Raw genomic sequence first — 20,274 nt, 5'->3', positions numbered from 1 at the left:
GCAGCGGCCGATGGGTTGATGGGATGATGGCCCAGGCCCAAGAGCCGGCAGACGGGCAGACGGGCAGAGAGTTCGTTCTCAAGCGAATCACTTTACAGCGCAGTGCACAACAAAGCCCAAAAGTCGAATGTCGAATGTCGTCTATCGAAGTCAAAGCCAGCCCCTCAAAGTCCAGCCAGAGTCAGAGCCAGAGCCAGAGGCAGCGGCAGAGGCAGAGGCAGAGGCAGAGGCTAAGCTACAACAACCCCATCAAGTTCAGCCCACTAATCAATTTGCACAAAAACAAAAATAAACACGCACACAATAAAAAGCCGAGGCGCATAACGAATAATGTCGTAAATAATGCAATTTTCACATTTTATTCGAGTCTTATTTCTTTTTTTTTTTGCAATCCATTCAAATTCGATTTTCAAATCGAATAATAAATAATATCCAGACAAATAACGCGCTCAACAGTTTTTAAGTAGGCAGCGGAACAACCCATATGGTCAATTAGAGCGGCACAAAGCACAATGAGAACTTCTTCTCAAGAAGCTTTCTGCGACCGCCTCATGTACACACACACATGCACGCACACACATTGTTATTCACTTCAATTATTATCGATGCCACCGAAAAAAACCGAAAAAAAAGGGAAGAGCGCAAACCTGAACTTGAATTCACTCAAGCGTACTCAAAGTGCGCTCAAAACTTGAAAAACGTTTTCACAAAATTAAATATTTCCAAGTGCTTAGAGCTTAGAAATATGTTGTCGCTGATCGGAGTTGGCGAGAAGTTTTAGACGGGAAAGCGTAATAAATAATAATAATAATTAATAATGAATAATAAATAATTTATGCATAAAAAATATTCTATAATAGATAATTGTAAAATAAAAAAAAAATTATATATATTTTATTTATTATAAATATGTTTTTAAACATGCTAAATTGACTTCTTAATTTAATATAAATATAGTGAATCCGAAATGAATGCACTTGCACTATTTCTTCAGCTGAAAGCTAGGAAATTCATGGAAAATTTATAAGTTTTACATTGCATGTCACGCTTCTCTAGTTATTTATAATATACATATATTTATAATACACAATTAGTGCTAAGAAATAGATAATCCGAGTTGTTGTAGAATTTTATTCTTTTATTTCAGTAAATGGAAAACTTTAACCATTTCACAACTTTAAGAGTTTACTGCAAATTTCTATAACTACAATTTCACAATTATGCTTAACCTGCTTGATTCCTCGCCTAATTAGCTGTGAGCTGGTGAATCTATAATTATGAAACTGCATTATGCATTAGCTCAGTGATTCGTTAGATCTTTTGTAGCATAGAAAATTTATAGAGATGTTCTGCTCGAGCGCTTAACGTTTATATTTAACAAAGTGCAAAGAAAAACCCCTTTCAATTCAACCTTTTAGGTGTACATATACACACATATATATGTACAAAAATATATATATATATGAACTGCATAAAATTGTGCGAACAAGGCGATTTAATTTGATTGATTTCAATTTTGTGCCCACTCCAAATTGCTCTGCGAGATTCGCTGGAATAATAAAAACGCGTCACATTTGATTGCATTTCTGCTCTCAGTGTGTGCGTATGTGTGTGTGTGTGTGTGTGTGTGAAATTGGGCTGACAATGTGCGCTGACCAAATAAAATGTGAAAAAGCGAAAGCCATTCAACTGCGAACTGCCACACCGAAACGTAGACAAATGCCAATCACCCCCATTGATGCACCCCTTCTGTATGTGAGTGTGAGTGTGTGTGTGTGGGTAAACGTGTTAGGGCTGAAAAGAATTGCACTTTACGCAATTTATGTGCAAATTTCTTCAATGACTTTAAGGCCAAGCGGAGTTTGAGGCGCACTGCAACCCCCTCAAGCCCCATAACCACCAACCCCCACCCCCCGCCTTGCTGAATGCTATTATAATCGCGCGCTAATTGACTCTAATCGACTAGACCTGCAAACACACACACACACACACATAGAGGGGTTGTTATTTTATGGTATTTGAATGTTGGTTTGAGCACTCGAATGCCTCGACCTGGCCTAGATCTTAAGCCGTCTGCTCTAAAGTCTAGGCATTCAGAGCAACTTAGCCTTAGTTACGACCAAAATTACACTTAAGTACACTTCACATTCAAGTGTGTATCTGTCTCTGTGTGTGTGTCTGTGTGTGTGTGTGTGATAAGTCCGTTCATTATCACGCATGCATTGCCCACAAATTAGTCTATTTAACAGCTCGAGGCGACATTTAAATAAGCCGAAAGGACGCACGAAAGGCGACAATTTGGCAACAATTGCCAGTTGAAAGTCCCACACACACACACACACGCATGCATTATACCCTGCTTACCACACACACGCAGACACAATCACAGGCACACATGTGACACCTTTTCAAGCAGTGTGCTAATACCTGCCTAGGCACACCATAGAGAAAGAGACATGTGTGTGTGGAAAAATAATTATGCGCCTGATTTAACTCTAAATTGTTGCTAATTTGTCACAAATGGCACTGCAGTTCACACAATCAGAGTGAGAGAGAGAGAGAGAGGTGTGAAACGTGTGTATTTGTTTTTTATTCAAGTGTTTTCCACTTGAGTTTTGAGGTTATTATTCTCTGCCTGCCTGGCTGTCTGTCTGTCTCTCCGTCTGGCGGTCTGTCCTTTGAAGGACACTGGCATTGCCACAGCCACTTTGACATTCGCATTGCAGTCGAATGGAGCCGCAGTCAGCCAGAAAATCTGCTCAGCAAAATGGCCACGCTCATCGAATTATGAATTCATGTGTGTTGACAGCCAGCCCAATAAACACGCGGCTTGATTCGAGTAACGGCGAATATACCAAAATAACAGCACTGTGTGCTCGGTAAACAGTCGGTATTAGCTGACTAATAATTACTCACTTTGAATTCCTAGCTGGTATATGCACAGCACACACATACTAAGATATATTTCTATATATCTCTAGCATACCCTAACTGCTTTTAGAATTTAAGAAAATGTCTATATTAAAATCTTATAGTATCTCCTATTATAATTCAATGATACTTTCGTATATTTTGATAGGGACTTTGGTATCCTACTGATATTTTTGGTATCTTTTATGATTTAAAGACGTCATAAGATCTAAGGAAGTTTAAGCTCCTACTCCTAGTTTATATTCTGCTTAAAAAATCAGCTTATTCATATCCAAGATTTATTCGAAATCTTAAATATTTCTCGTAGACATGAAAAGTCTTGAGCAGAAGGAAATACTCAAAATCAACCCGCTTCGGGTCAGATACACATAAGTTCTATTCGATTTTAGCCAAAATGAGAAAGATTTCACAGTTTGAGCCAAATATGTAAAATTTTCACAATCGTATGCAAATCAAAAGTCTTCTTACTTTCCCCAGTTATGCCAATAAATAATATTCTCAACTCATCTTCTCTTATGGACCACACAGCCCACTGGCCACGCCCCCTGGCAAAAGCTGACGGTAAAGTGCCCCAAGCAGCTGGCTGAATTCATGGCCACAGCTGCGGAAATGGCCAAGGAAATTCGCATTTATTATAATCGTCGCCTAATCATAGGAAATGCGAAAAGTGAAAAGAAAATTGTGCTCAATTTCCAGGCTTGGCAGATCAAAAAAATATCTCTCCTTATAGATGTATAAGAAATAAAATTAATTTGGCAAAAAGACTTCAACAAAGCGACAACAGTCGCAGCTCAAACTTTGAAATTTGCGGCGCGTTTCCTGCTTCCGCAGTTAGCGTGAATGAGGGGAGGCGAAGCAGTAGAAGAAAAAGAAGAGGAAGAGCTGCTGTCTGTCTGAGAGAAGGAAAAGGACGCAGCAGCTTCAATTGTCATCAATTTCGTTTGATGTGCTTAACAATTTCATAGACACGCTGCATCCCGCTCACTCACTGTCTCCCTCTCTGTCTCTCTCTGTCTCTGTCTTCACTGTTCTGTAAGTTTTTTTTCTCCTTCGATTAGCACGCACTTAGAGCAGCTAAGAGCCCCATTGAGTTTATTAAATCGGGCGTAATAATTGGTCCAATTGCGCGTCAATCGAGTCGACCTAGAAACTCCATTCAATTCGACTCGATTCGAGTCGAGGCGGGCCCTGGCTCTGGCTCTGGCTCAAACAAATCATTTAGGCCAAACAAAATTCAAAATTCACATCTGAGCTGAGAGAATTTCCGACTTTGAGTTTAGCAAAATGCCCTTCGCCGACGATGAATGGCAGACGAATGCCAGCATTAACTACATAAGCAGCGAATTGGGCAAGTGCACAGCGATTGACTTCGATTGAATTAGATCTAAGCTAAAGCTTTACCCTTGCAGAGCGCACTCACCTGGCGCGCTCGCCGCAGCTGCTGCAGCAGCTGAACAGCCTCTCCGAGCCATGGCAGGAGCTGGGGCAGCCGGAGTCCCTTCGGCTGAAGCAGTACTACCACGACGAGGTCTAGCACGACGCGGGCCAGCATATGTATGTAGAATGAAGCTATTCAAAATCAGCGGCAAAGTCATCAGCAGCCACACCTGCCGCGTTCGCTGCGCCCACTCCTGCCGCGTCACAGCGCGCGAGCGCCTCATGTGAGAGCGGGCGGGCGGACGGACAGAAGCGGGAGAGCGAAACTAGCGAAAGACACAAATTGTGACAAAGTTTCGGAAATTTAATTAAAATCAAATACACTCAATGCCCGCCCCTCTCTCCAGCTGGGTGCAGGGTATGCCAAAAGGGGTAGCAAATTCTCAGTCAGGTGTGACTTCAAATAGTTTGTAACATGCTTACCAGGCGCGAGGCTCTCACTCTCTCTCACTCTCACTCTGTTTCTGTCTCTGTCTCGCTGTGTGTTTCACTAGTTTTCCGCGTCGTTGAGTAAACAAAATGTAAACAAAATTTAACAGCTTTCACACACACACACGCACCCACACACATCTATATAACTCTGAACTAACCCTAGCAAAAAAAAACTCGCACTCAAGCTATTGTCGCCTTTTGGATGCCCGCTCAAGCTGGTCCAGATTGAGCATTTTGGTTGCGGACATTTGAATATTGGCAGAGGCTAGAGGGTACTCGAATCTTTTGCCTGCGCCCAATGAGGGCGTGACTAAAGGAAGATAACTAGACTGCAAACTTCAGCTTCAGTCTTATTATTAAGATCTTATAAGGACTATAGGCTTGCAATTCGTAAGATATGAGCATTGGCATTAGTACTCCATAACAATACATATTAGACATATAGAGGTAAGACTTTAGAGGAGGGTGGATTTGCCAAAGAGTCGCAATGTAGTTCAGTTCACTTCAGCTCAGACGTAGATCACAAAGTTTTGGAGCTGAGGCAAACTGCTCTTATACTGGTTAACAATACGGTGTTACGTACTATATTTACTATACTATACTATACTATATATTTAATAAAGAACTCTTTTTCTTATAAATTTCACTTTATTCAAGTTTTGAGCGAGTATTCTGCAGTCGGTGCTGGCCTAACCAGCTCACATTTGTTACTTTTTTTATGAATATTATTTATGAGTCTGTGGTTGTGTTTTGAATGCCTGCCAGCAAGGTGTAACTGCACAGGCAAACACCACACACACACACACACACATATGAGTATACAGTCACACACACACACACACTCCTATCTACACCTCCTCGTTTCCACATTTGCCTTTCGTTTGGTGTTCAGCAGCTGCTCAATTTCACATCGCTCACATTTGATTAACTTAATTTAATAGTATTTTGTTGTTGTTGTTGTTGTTGTAGTTTGCTCCATATTTTGATATATTTGTTTGTTTATTTAATTTATTATCATTGTAAATGGGCATGGCTTGTTTGCTTTGCTAAGAGTAGGGAGTTCGCCTTTTTATAGCCGCCCATTCCAGCAATGCGTCTATGCAAAACGGAGCTCTACGGCGTTGCGATAGTCGTATATAAACACTATGATGGCAACACGTAGAAAGTTTCCTGTATGAGCGTGCCAAAAGCCATTCTTATAGAGCACACAATCACGAGGTGTTCACTTAATCGAGTGTGGACTGCCCTTACTCTGAAGTAAGACTATTTATGTAGAAGTTCACTTTGGATCAAGAGATCTTAAGATCAAGCTGGCTTTCTTCGATTTCTCGCTGGGATCTAAAGAGAAGAATTTGTTCCAGATGTATTCGTGAATTTAAAATTCCATTTATATGCGCAGGATCCAGGACATACGAAGAGCTTGCCTTACTGTTTCCTCATTCCTCTAATAAACAATTTCTTAAGCTCAGTTTATGTTTTAGTTTCAGCTAATAAAATAAAGTTATTAAATGTTATTTCATTGCATTTATATTCAATTTGAGATATGTCCTTTTACCACATTTCTATAAATAAAAGTCTCTTTACGGTGTATCAAATTTCGTTTATCTTCTGCGACATTAACTCTCATTACACAACACACGGCTTGATTTTATTTTGATATCCCTGCTAGATCTACGCATAGAAATCAGCCATTGTGAAAAGTATCAATATCAAAGTGAGCACAGAGCAGCAAATCCTGCAAAGGACACCGTGACAACAGAAACACAAATAAAATGTCGTCAAGAGGCCTTTGTGAGCAGCTAGGAATTGTCTGGGCGACCATTGGCTAATGAGCGGACAATTAACTGCACAATTGCACAGAGGAGTCGGAGCTGGCAGCTGAGCCAGTAGAGCCAGTAGAGCCAGTAGATGGCCAGGACATCGCCAGGATCTGGCTACTGTTACCTGGTCAGCAATGCAGATAAACAACAAATCGAGTGAAATCAGGCATGAAACCGAAACGCTCAACAAAAGGCCGAATGCGACGGCGGCTATTTCTCATACTTTAATCACAACAAGGATAACAAGGACAACAAGGATCAGACGCTCAGCTGCTGCTGCTGCTGCTGCTGCCGACTTAGCTCATTGAAGTCAGCGCTGCAAAACTTCACTTCACTTCACTTCACTCTCAAGCAGAAGGATCTCTCGCTCCTGGCGGCTCGCTTTGGTGTGACAAGAAAAAGTATCGCATTTCGTGACAACTCGAGCGACTGTCGCCCAAACTTCCTCACAGGATATATCCTGTTCAGTAATTGTTGCCAATGCGCCTTGCGGTGTGATCAGCGATCCTCAATCTGCTGCGTCATGCGATATGCCCAGATTCTCTCTCGCTCTCTCTCTCTCTGTTTGCCTCTCTTAAATTATCGTAATTATCCTTGAAGTGAAAAACAAAATGGCGCTCATTAGCAAACGCCCCCACATGCACACATACATAGACATAAGAGGCGAGCGCCGTAGACAAGCCGCATAATTATGTTGCTGACAACTTTTTGATGAATTTATAATAATTTCTTAAGTGCTGCAGGCGGCTGATGATGCTGCAGATGCTGATTCTCATTCTGATGATGCTGCTGCTGCTGCTGCTGCGGTAAACAGCACGAAACTGTAGAAAAATCTGACTTGAGCATCTGTTGAGCGGATTTAACTTGTTTAATTACCGCTGTATTCACATTTCTTGCCATCTTTGTGAGCCCAATGAAAGTTTTCTGTGCGCAGGGTATATTGGTTGCTAGAGTAAGCCAGCCAAGAGGCAGTAAAGGGCGTGGCATAGAATTTATAGATATGCCAGATCAAGTTGATGTCTCTGACTATTTGACTGTCTGTCCTCTCGAGCTTCCATTTATGCCTCTGTATAAACATAAAAAATCTCGAGAACGGCTCAAGCTAACAATTTGAAATTTGAAATAAATATTCCTGAATAATATATTAATCATGTGCTAACAACTAGTTCTCGTTATCTCAATACTCTTGCCAAATACACATAAATAAAAAGCCTTTTCCAAGTAGTATAAACCTATTTCCGTCAGCCATCAATCTCTGTCTGGGTATCTTCTAGTCGATCACTACCCGCCCTCCGTTGTGTTTTTTGCTGTCGCGCTCATTTGGCATATAAATGTGCGCAGCTCTTCAAGTGTCTCCCTTGTACAGTACGCCCCGTCTATGAGCAACTGTTGCCAGTTTTAATGCGCTCGAGCTTTCTGAGTGTCGTTCCCAAAATTGATTTTCATTTCATTGTTCGACCGCTGAAGAGGTTCATAATAAAACTGCAAGCGAAATGCCAATGTGCTTGATTATGTTTGATATACACACACCCAAACACATCCGTACACTCATACAGTCTCTCTCTCTCTCTCTCTCTCTCTCTCTCTCTCTCTCTCTCTCTCTTTCCTTTACAAGGTGAATGCAAATACACAAAGGCACTCGACACTCAATTTCATAGAGCCAAAAAAACGAAAACTCAAAAGGCCACTTGATAAATTTCATATATTTATAGCCCGCAGAGTAGCGCGCTGCATTTGCACACTGAATGAAAATCCTTGCACACACACACACACATACACTCACTCACACTCAAATACACACACTCACACACACACACAGAACCAAGGACAAAATCCTGCCGTTGCGACTTCATGCAGCTTGGCCAAACACTTGCACAAATAAAAGATCTACTTCAACTTATTGAATTTTCGTTGATAGAAACAAGATGAAAGGCCTGCGAGGCAAAGGCGACAGCTGAATACCCTAACAACAAGTGGGAACCAAGAAGATTTAAGTAAATGGGAACGTTCATGGGGTAGTTCACTTTTCATGCTGTACGAAATATATGATTTCTATAACTTTGTTTCTTATAGTTCTCTATTCAATTTTTCTCTAACTCTAAAATGTATATATATATATATTATTTATATATTTTCTATGTAATACTTCTTAGTTATATGCTATTGTAAATCTCTAGAAGATATCTCTTAACTCGTATATTAACTCGTTCTGCTACTTAATCTCTACTCTTGTTTCTATCTCTCTCAGTCTCTCTTTCTCTCTTTGTCTATCTATCTATCTATTCACCTTTCCATTTAAGACCAACTCTATATATTTGTATATCTATCTCTTTCTATATAAATATCTAACTCTCTTCCTTTCTCTCTTTCAATCTCTCTCACTCACTCTGTTTACTTATATTCCTCACATTCTCAACCTCTTTCTATTTCTCTGTTGACGACTCTTTAAATTCTCCTGCTCCTATTCATAGATCTCGTAACTTTTCTCTACCTTTCTTTAGTCTAATAATAATACTAATATTCACATTATATATCTTGACAACTTATTTATATATCTCTCTTATATATATATCTCTCTCTCTGTTTCTCTCTCTCTCTCTCTGTCTCTCTCTCTCTCTCTCTCTCTCTTGTCGTCCAGTTCCTCGTTAATTTAACGACGTTCATTTAACTGCTTAGTTCAGCTTATTACATATGCATCCATCCATTCATTCATCTACATCTCGTAAACCCACAACAACAACAACAACAACAACTCGATTGCTGGATACATTTAACTGGCAAACGGAGCACAGACACAAATATAAAGAGTTTGGGCGGCCCTGGGGCTGAGGCTGGGGCTGTCTTTTGGCTGCCACGCCCACAGAAAAAAAGGGAGAAAAAGGGGGAAGAACTGAAAAGAGGAATTTGCATATGAGTTTTATATGAAAGCTTCTTTTGACGAATGCGCGACGCTGCTTTATGAAAGGCGACTCGAGTTGCCAGTGACAAATCCGTTAAGTCGCATTCAACCCAATGATGATGATGATGATGATGCTGATGATGATGATGATGATGATGATGATGGCAACTGCTGTAGTATTTGTGCAATGAATTTGATTTTGACCTCACAGAATGTTAAGTGTAATCAAATTCAGCTGGAAGCTGGAAGCTGACGCTGAGACTCGACCTGAAAGGAGAGAAACTTGTCGCACACAATGCGACGCCCTGTGGCGCCACAGAAATTATTAAAAAGTAATTATGGCACAAATTACGAGATATCAATACGGCATTTAGCACTGCATGTGACCGAAGGGGCGAGAGCACGCAGAGAAATCTCTGGCTTAGGGGTAGCTGAGAGAGGGGTAGGTCGAGCGGGGAGGAGCTGCACTTGAAGTGCGCTGTGCAAATCCTTTAGCTCACATCCTTGTTGGCTGCTTGTTTCCGCTGCTGTCTGTGGCTCACAATGCGATTGCTGCAACGGCAGCGACTCCTGCTCCCCCTGCCCAGTGTTTCCATCTGACATAATATCAAGATTGATTCTTTTGATTGAGTCGAAGAAACAACGGGCAGCATTTCGCGTACCTCTCGGGGTTGTTACAGTCCATGGCCATTCCCGAGGATCAGCTCCATTGACTCGATCATCATCAGCAGCAGCAGCAGCAGCAGCAGAAAAGGTCGACAGCTCAGTGCATAATGGGCATTATGCTCAGAGAGCGAGCTACTACAACAATCCCATAGAATGGGCATCATTATAACTATGGAGAGCAACTACTTGAGTCTTACTTTGATCAATTGTTAATTGTTGCGCCTCGGCTTTGGGAAACAACATTGAATAAAATGAAATAAAGTCGGCAGAATAATTGAAACAAGTTAAAGTTCAATTAGTTGTTGAAAAGCAGGTATTCACGGCCTTTAGAGTATTTACTATTAGAGATTTATAGAAGTAAGACATGCTGAACAAATTGATCATAACTCATCTCATATAGAATCTACAGCAAAAATATGTATTGACTACATGGGGTAGTTGTCAAAAACTACAATAGGGATGACTAAGTGCTTAAGTCGACGTAGATCATAGCTGACGAAAACATTATAGAACTGCCACACTCTCAATCGATAACTTTTAATCGATAACAATAACTAACAAATTGCAAACGATAGAGATAGCATCTGTAAGCCATTATGATGTAATTTTTATGAAACATATTAGCCCAAGAGGTTTTATTGTACAAGAAGCTTACAATGACTATCCAAAAAGTCTAAACACTGAGATATATCCTCAGATTGTAGCGCTCACTGATTACTTATAGATGATGCCCAGACCATTGCTCCTTCATTGTATCTTGTTGCTGCTTGTTGCCAATAATCTCCACGATATCATATACATATATCCCATCTATAACGCTTAACGTTCATCTCGCTTAGTCTACAATATATATATTTTTAAATACTTTTCTTATATGTTTAAACAAATTCGTTCTTTAGTTTGATTTATTTTCGTTTTCTTTTGCTCTTAAGGTAATATTAATTTACAGTATTACTAGATATTATGACAGCAGATCTTTAATACTAAGTCTCTTATAACTAAACAATATTTGTGAAATATTCGCAGAGACAAACTGAAAGTTCATTTTGGCCATAAGACTATATACACACGATCCATATACATATATATATGTTATAATTAAGCGCTAGACTATACACGATCAATGATATATATGCATATCACTTTTAGACTATATATATACTTGATCCATCCCGTATATATATATCACTATGTCAGCTGCGGCGCCAGCTCGCCCTTCAGTCTTCGCTCTTGGTGACCACCGAGACGGGTGTGGAGGCATTGCTGCTGCCACCTGTGGCGCTGCGCGGCGACTGCGCTGCCGTCGAGGTGAGCGTCAGGTCGCCGGAGATCAGAGTCGTAGCGCCGTGGGAGAGCGGGTGCGTGGCCAGGGAGTTGGGGCTCTCGCGGGGACTGCTGTTGCTGCAGGGCGGGCTCACCTGCGCCGAGGACGACGACGAATGCAGCGACAAGTTCTGCGGATAGCCGACGGAGACTGAGGCGGAGGCAGAGGCAGAGGCAGCAGCCGCGGCGGCTGCAGCGCCAGCCCCGAAGATGCCATTCAGATTGCTCAGGCCCATGTACTGGGAGAGCAGCGTGTGGAAGTTGGGCAGCTTGTAGTGGGGCGGCATCAGCTGCTGCGGCAGCAGAGCCGGATTGAAGTGCTGGTGCAGAGCGAAATGCGGAGGCCAGAACTCGGCGGGCAGCGGGTGGCCGGGCAGGGCGTGCGGCGGCAACGGTATGCCCAAAGGAAACTCGGGCAGGCCTGGAAAGAGAGAGAGAGAGAGAGAGAGAGAGAGAGAGAGAGGGTTAGGTTTAGGCGTGGGCGTAAATTTTAATTATGCTGCAGACTCACCTTGGTCGGGCAGCAGATAGCCAGCCTTGTCCTGATTCATAAACTTCTCACGTTTACGCCATTTGGCGCGTCGATTCTGGAACCAGACCTGCAAGAGAGAGAACAGACAAGAGTTGCAGTTAGCAAATGCGTATGCAGCACAGTACAGTAAGGACTGAAGTTAAGGAACAAGCGAGAAAGAATAACTGAAATTAAATTATAAATCAAAATTTCATAGAGTTAACCAACGTCATATAAAGTGCCTCGATTATGTGCGACTAGTTTCACTGTACTTGCGCCTGTTCGTCCATTTGAGTCTTCACTGTGGAACGAACGTCTTCTGTAATTTCGCCTGGCCAAGCAAAAAGTTGAGCCCGAGTCTGCAGCTATGCCGAAATACAATGGCAGCCAATCGGAAGTGTGCAACGGTGATTTGACAGACAGAAAGAGAGGGGCAGAGCTAGAGAGTGCGGGCGAGAGTGGCAGAGCTACTGGCTCGTCAAACGACTCGAGCCTCTAGCCTAGTCAGCGGGTGCGAGCAGGACTTCCGCTTCGATGAGGCTAGTCCATGCATTGTCTGTGCTCCTCTTGCCCTTTGGCTTGTATTAAGAAAATTAATTGTTTGTAAATTGAAATCACTTGACAACTGTGCGCAAGTTGCTCGAAGAGTTGTGCAATTATAGACACCCTGTACTTAGCATGGCACACACACACGCACATCCATACAATGAGAGTGAGAGAGAGTGAGAGAGGGAGAGAGAGCACATCCTTGGCTGGCATAACAATGCGTGCATCGAAGCGAGTTGCAAATTAGCAACGATTTCCTTGCAATAATTGCTGCCAATTATTGTCCTCTGTGTCTGTGTGTGTGTGTGTGTGTGTGTGGGTGTGCCACGCCTACCACCCACACAGTCTCCGTCAACCCTTGTGATTTTAATTGTTGGCAGCGCAATTATAATGCGACTAAAACCACTTTTCAAGCCCAGCCAAGCAGTTGCCGAGCCGGACGAGCCGCACTGGACTGAAGTCCTTTAAGTTGAATTCACGGATATCCTGAACACATTTATCGCCCATGTGCGATCAAAATATAATACTGACAATGCACACAACTTATCTAAGGCTCTATATATGATATAATGATAATGAAGACAAATGAAAACATGGAACCCTATAAAGTTTATGGTATAATATTATACTACCTTTATGTACTATCTGTATAGCAAATATCTAACTTTTTGAATATGAGTCTTTAAAGTGTTTAGCTTAATAAGATTTTGTTACCATATACAATTAAATTCTAATACAATTAACAAACTATCCTATCTTATCTTGTATTCCATTAGTCCAACAATCCCATCAACTTGTATCAACTCATATTATGAACTCATTTACGACAAACTCTGGATCTCTTTGTTAAACTCTTCGCCAAGCAACTCGCTTGAAGCGATTATAAAAATAAATGTAAAAAAATGTAAAAAAAAAAGGAGTGTATGAAAAATTGTGATTTGTCATGGAAAATGCGCTTTAATGCAAACAGATAAAAAAGTGCTTCAATTTCAAATTGGCCAGACTGTCAGCAAATCCCAAAATAATTGACCGTTTATCAACCCCTTGGCTGAAAGAGTAAAGGATACAAAAGTAACTGATAGATACGCCACAGACAGAGAGAGAGAGAGGGGGGGAGGGGGAGGAAAACAAGCAGCTGAAAAAAGCGCTGCTAAATGTGTTACTTTTTTGAGGCATCCAAGTGCACGTCTAACGTATGCGAATCAATGACCAATTACGCTTAATCTGCCAGCCAGAGAAACATACACAAACAAGGACGGGGCACGCGGGGCACAGGACGCAGCGATAATCCCTCAGTGAGTGGCAAGCGCTTAGGTCAAGTTGTTTTACATTTTTATTCATCTCTATCTCTAGCCCTATCTATTTATATACATACATATGTGTATGTCTCTCCCTCTCTCGCTCGCTCTTTCTCTTTCTGTGTAACTGTCAACTCGAGTGCGAAGCAAGGATCACAGCAAGGATCTCGATTACATTCACATTGAATGTGTGTGTGTGTGTGTGAAGCAAAGCCACTTTCATTGTTTACCCCCTCGTCAAAGCGAAGTTAATAAAAATACCAACACCAACAACAACAACGACTTTTCTGGTACTGGCGAATTAAATCATTTGGAAAATCACAAATATCTAGTGTCCCTGAGCCACCCCTAAAAACGCTGCAACCCCCCAAGTATTTAAGTGCGTGTGTGTGTGTGTGTGAGTGTGTGTTTGCATACAAAGCGTGCACTAAAGTGTTTAAAAGACTATTTACAAATTAAGTCCTCTGATTGTTGGGCAGTTTTTGCTCTTCCCCAGCTACTCTACTCTCTGCCTGCACGCGCGATTATTTTTTTTGTAGGCCAATTAAAATGTATATATAAAGCTGCCCTGGGAACATTTATGCTGAAACTTCCAATGAAATTAGTTTTTATCAAAAAAATCCACTAAAAAATTTAACTCATGCAAAATTGTAAAGTTCTAAAAAGTTTTGTAAATTCGAACGGAGTCTGAAAAGGATTTCTTACTCAGAAATTCATAAGATATTATATCGAATACAGCCGAAGGCCCCAGCTGCCAGTGCTCAGTCTTTAGTTGGAGTTGATTTTATAATAAATAAATAAATCGAATTTCCAATTTACTTTCATTACGACTCGTGCGCTTTTTCTCCAAGTGTATTTCGTGCTGCTGTTTAAGCCGCTTTAGCTTTGTGTGCCTGACCTGCCTGCTCTAAGCCGTAAATAATTACATAATCAGCAGCTAAAATACTCAATTGCTCGGTTAAGTAGCTATCAAATAAGCACACACACACACATACATATAGAAAAGAGAGAGATATAGATAGATGTGGAGAAAGAGGGAGAGAGGCGGGGGGCATGTATGTACCTGAACGCGTGCTTCGCTTAGGTCGAGCCTCATGGCCAGATCCTCCCTTGTGAACACATCCGGATATTGTGTCTTCTCGAACGCGCGTTCCAATTGATGCAATTGAAATGTTGTAAAAGTTGTCCGAGATCTGAAAAACACATCGAAATAGAGCATTAAACAGAGGGTAAGACTGAGATGATGATGATGGCGACGATGACGATGCTGATGCAGCGGCTGATAACAATGAATTGCTTTTAGTTGCTTTTTAATGGGCCCAACAATGGGCTAATACGATTTTATCTGCTAAGCGGCTTGTTAACAAGCCTGAGTATCCTTGTTGATACCCTGTTACCGTATGCCCAGGCAGGGCATATCTGCGTGTGCAGCTTTGTGACTTCTCTTTTATTGATTTTATTCTGGGAAGAGAAGAATTCTCCATTTCATATTTAATTTCTTGCCTTTGCTGTCTCTTCTTCTACTCTTGCTTTCTACTCTGCTCCTCTTCTCGTATTTTATCTTCACTATGTTTTACCTTGTTCTTTTCATTTACTCTTCTGTATCTTCTTTCTCTTTAAACCTCCTCTATCTTTTCTCCTAGTAGCACTACGACTTAAGAGGTATCATCAACTCCAACACTCCCTTTTCGTACTACATTGTTATCGATGTCTTATCGATAGTCGATTTACCTACCTACGAACTTTCCGCGGCCTCTCCATATCGCCCAGATCGTGGCCGTTATTCAGACTCGAGGATAAATCATCATCGTTGTCCACATCCAGGCCGCTCTCCGTATTCGTGGGCGAGTCCTCACGCTTGCCGGGCAACGGTTGTTGTTGCTGTTGTTGTTGTTGCTGCTGATGTTGCTGTTGTAGCTGATGATGGTGATGTTGTTGCTGCAGTTGTTGAAGTTGTTGATGCTGCAACAAGCCATTGTTGCTACCGTTGTTGTTGTTGTTGTTGTTGCCGTTGCTGCTGTTATGCAGATGATGTATGTGATGCGCGTGAGTTATCAGCACCTCATTGGGCGTATCTGAGAGAGAGAGAGGGCGAGCGAGAGAGGGAGAGAAATTGTAATGGAAATACATTTAAGCTGAGGCTCTTCATAATCAAGAGCTAAAAATCAAAAGTTTGCCAAATTCAATTGATTTCAAGTGTTTCAAAGTTTGGCGATTCGTGTTTGACTTGCGAATAAAACTGAAAGGGCAAAGGCAACAAAAAAAAAAAAGGAAAAACGGAAATAAAAACAGACGAGTAAAGGCGAAAAGGTTAGAGCCGAAGCTGTAATACTCTAGCGGCAAAAGAGAGTGAAAGATAGAGGGAGACGGAGAGGGATATGAAGGGACTACAGATTATATTTTTAATGTGATAAACTAAGTCCAATTTGCATTAAAGAAACAGCTCTTTACTTATTATCCAGCTGATAAGCTGATATGGAAATGCATCGAAGAGTCAGGAGAGATCTATCTATAGACTGCCAAACCGATATAACATCTTGTCCATCTTAGCTGCTTTCCAGTTAAGCTTCAGCTTTATTCTCGCTATATCTTAGCTATATCCTGGCTAATTTTCACTTTAGGCCATTTATTCTGTCTTTATTCTAGACTATAATATCTCAAATCCCAGCTCAATTCAGATAAGCCTCCAGATCTATGGCTTTATTCTATGTTATGATCTGACCATCCTTCATATCAGCTAAATCTCAGAAACTTTCGCGCCATTCCGTGTTACATGTTGCCTAAGGAACTTCGAATACCCTCGCTGCTGTAGGGTATTGCAAAGCCAAAGCGAAGAAAAGGGAAATACAAATAAAGTTACGTTTTTCGGCAGCTGCGAAAAAGCAAAATGCATTGAATTGTAAGTGAAGTAGTAATATCCTGATATATCCTGGCTGATTGAAAGCCCAGTCCCGCTCGGCCCAACCCCTTTCTGGCAACGTTTAAAGCTTTTTCAAGTGTGCGCACTCTCCACACACATAGACTATGGGGTATATATATTATGTATATTTGATTTGGCAATCAATAATAAATAATTATGAAAAATTTAACTTGAGCAGAAAAGGATTTTCGGGCTTGGCTACAATTGCAACCCTTTTGTGTGATCCTTGCCAGGTCCTTTCACACGCCCAGCGCCGGCTGGCTGAGCTGGTTTCTTTTTCTCGCTCCAGCCTCATATGTAATCAAATTTTAATGAACCTCAAATTAAGGATGCGAATGTCCTTGCCGGCACAGCAGGGCGCCAGCATCGAGCAGCTCGCAACATTTTCGGCCGCTTGTTGTGGCGAAAAAGGTAATTTGCTAAAAGGCATCAAATTACGCAGCACTCGCTGGAGCTAGCAGGATACGCGATTGAGCGTGGCAGGATATGTCCTGCGGTGCGCACGTTGTCACAAATTGTTACCTTGTTGACAAATACTCTGGGTGCAGCGCTGCGACTCCTACTCCACCAGCTGCCGCTGCCGCTGCCGCTGCCGCTGCTGCTGCCCGATCCTGATCTCAATCTAATTACGGTTCTAATGATGGCCCAGCGTCTCATTATGTCGCCCAACTGGCAGCATATCAATGTCGTGATATGTTTTGATTGCGATTCATTTCGGCTTCGCCTTCAACGATTCTTTCTCATTTTTTCGGCTCGTCCTGGCTGCGCGCTCACTCAGCATGCCGTCGGCCACGCCCACTACACGGTGTCCATACAATCGACCCATCCCCGTCCCAGTTCCCGTCTCTTTTTGCGTGTGAAACATGGCCAAGCTTTATGTAGTTAAGCCCCAACAACCCCAAACACAAAGGGGAAGCAGAAGCAGCAGAAGAGGAAGAGGCAGAAGCGAGAAAAAAACAAACTATGGTCATGTCCTGCTCCTCATTTGCATATGATGTGAATGGATTGGATGTCCTTTGATGTGGTTTAAGCCGGAGCATCAACACATTGAAGCCCCAGCAGGTAACGATGCGCGCTTGGGGCAGGCTCTGTCAAAAGGGGGGGCTTACTGTACAATTTTTTGAAAAGCATAAGCTAACCGAAACTATTGGGTATCTTTACAATTTTTAAGAAAAACGTTCAACAAATATTCGAACTTTTTTCCATTTTTTTTTAGATTTTATATTATTTTATACATTTGAGTTAAATTGGAGCGACATGATCTACAGATCTATGTGCACAAATCTATATCTATATAAATATATGCATATATCCCAAGTATATTCAAGATATAGCACACATTTGGTATATGAAATTATTTAAAGAACCAACAATATAATCAGCTCAGAGCGTAGATTTATATAGAATATATAACTATGATAAAAACTAAGTCTAAATGAGGGAGAAATTTGTCTGAATTCATAACATATTTGAACATTTCAGATATAGCAAATGAGTTTAAAGAACTTTGACAAAATCATAAGCGATACATGTGAAATATGACCATAGAAAATAGTATTACATGCCGGAAACTTTCTTTTCTACTTCATTAGGGCCCAAAAACTGAGCCAACAAAGTTACTGAAGACTGCAATGTTAGTGAAATATGAAACTATTTATAGAGATATTCGTTTATACACTGTTTAAACAAATTAATTGAAATAATCATTGAATGATATAGCCAAACTTCAAGCAAAACTTAGCTTATAGATATTATGGCCAAGTCACAGCTATAATCTGGCAAATGATTGCGTATATCTCAGCATGTATTCAATAATATGCTGTTGGATTTATAATATATATATATATTCGTATAGTTGGTTAATCTAGAAAATAACTTGTTGAATTGCACCGGCTGAGATCAGCGACGGCAAAATCAACTCAATGTAGTTATGGGTGCTTCAGTACTTGGCTCAACAATATTGATATTGATGATTGTTAACTATCATATAATCTATGTATATCTCTATCTAACCCACTCATAAATAAACTGTAATCATATACAATCATTATCTTGAGCACTCACCACTTCGCTTCGTTTGATGCTGATTGCCCAGTATCTGATCGATGCTGTAGACGGCGCGTGGTCGCGAAACGGGGCTCTCCTGTACAGGTCGCATGGCTGGTGGCATGATGTTCGAGTGCTGTGCCGATGTTGTTGTTGTCATCATCTCAAAGGGCAGGCTTTCAAGCATTAATTGACGTACAGCTCTAGCAGCAGCAGCTGGCAACGTGCCTGACCCGGCGCACTAAACTCGGAATTGCACTCGAATTGCGTTTATTTGTTGAATTTTAATTTATAATTAATTCTCTTGTTTATTGCAATTTCTTGTTGGTTTTTTATTCGCTTTTGTTCACAATTTTTGATTGTTAAAGTGAAAAACGCGCACGCACTCAAGAATGTTATTAACCAAAAACTTCGATTGGGTTTTGGGTACGTTTCTGTAGTTGTTGTTGGTTCGCTCAGCTGGACAAAGACACGTACGCTGGCAGCGATCAACAACCACCGACTGAGCTCGGCGAACGCTCAGTCAAGCCATTAAATACGCCAGAGAGGCGTTTATTCTAGTAATTCTTGTTGTTGCTGTTGCTGCTGTTGTTGTTGTTAGCAAGTGAAATGGGCTGCGCCTTGGCGGTGTCCGTTATCCTGCGCTGTCGCGCTATCTCGCTTGCGCACAGGGTGAGTTTCGCACGCACGCACTTACTCGCAAGGGGCGGCTCTCTCTCGCTCAGCCCGCGCTCACGCTCTCATTGCGAGCTATCTCCATCCCGCTCTGGCTGCCTCACTCTCCCGCTTGGGCAGTTTATTTGCCATTTAGCTGTGCAACTATGTTTGCTGATTAAATTTTATTTATTTCATAAATTTCACTCATTAATATGAAGCTCTGCTAGTTAGTCACTCGACACGCACGCACACACACACACACACACACACGCATGTACATGAGCACACGCTCTGTCTATCTGCCTCTCCCTTGCTCTCACTCACTCCGACATTCGCGACCGGTCAACAAATCACAAGCAAGTTTAGTTTCTACCTGCAGCTGGGCGAAAATCGGCCATTTATGATTTCCGCTTTTTTATGAACCTTCTTCGGCAAATCGCGCACCTTGTCGCCGCATCGTTTATGATCTCTGCCCGGGGATTGAGCATCGTTTCATTGAACAATCCAAATGCTCAATGAAGAAATCCCTTTGCTTAGCCAACGTCTTAAATGGGAAGCGATTGAGGAAGGGTTTCATTCAGCATAAACAGATCTGCAGGCAAATGAGGTACAGCACTGGCTGATCTATAAAATAGATAAGTTTTGAGGAACAAATCTGCAATATTTTAAAAATATTTTCTTAACATAATTATTTTAATAATTTTAAAATAGTCAAATATTACAAATAAAATAAAATAAAATAAATTTCTCATAATAATTATCATTTCAATACAATTTAATACATTTAT

The 20,274-nt window shown here is 41.4% G+C and overlaps 2 protein-coding genes across 2 annotated transcripts; one reads left to right on the top strand and one right to left on the bottom strand.

Annotated features, from left to right (window-relative positions):
- Window positions 1-4,094: 4,094 nt before the first annotated feature.
- On the top strand, window positions 4,095-4,696 carry LOC108654479 (uncharacterized). Its single transcript, XM_018105821.3, has 2 exons — window positions 4,095-4,279; window positions 4,341-4,696. Exons 1-2 carry the CDS (start codon window positions 4,216-4,218, stop codon window positions 4,463-4,465), a joined length of 189 nt encoding a protein of 62 aa, XP_017961310.1. The 5' UTR covers window positions 4,095-4,215; the 3' UTR covers window positions 4,466-4,696.
- Window positions 4,697-11,072: 6,376 nt separating this feature from the next.
- On the bottom strand, window positions 11,073-19,349 carry hbn (aristaless related homeobox homeobrain). Its single transcript, XM_018105816.3, has 5 exons — window positions 18,848-19,349; window positions 15,599-15,938; window positions 14,927-15,056; window positions 12,020-12,107; window positions 11,073-11,929 (listed from the first exon to the last, which is right to left on the bottom strand). Exons 1-5 carry the CDS (start codon window positions 19,014-19,016, stop codon window positions 11,403-11,405), a joined length of 1,254 nt encoding a protein of 417 aa, XP_017961305.1. The 5' UTR covers window positions 19,017-19,349; the 3' UTR covers window positions 11,073-11,402.
- Between the last annotated feature and the right edge of the window lie 925 nt (window positions 19,350-20,274).

The sequence above is a fragment of the Drosophila navojoa genome, chromosome 5 (genome assembly GCF_054131105.1).
Source record: "Drosophila navojoa isolate 15081-1374.11 chromosome 5, UAZ_NAV_1.0, whole genome shotgun sequence".
NCBI classification, from domain to species: domain Eukaryota; kingdom Metazoa; phylum Arthropoda; class Insecta; order Diptera; family Drosophilidae; genus Drosophila; species Drosophila navojoa.
The sequence above is the reverse complement of the archived record's forward strand: the minus strand, read 5'-3'. Positions and strand labels throughout refer to the sequence as shown.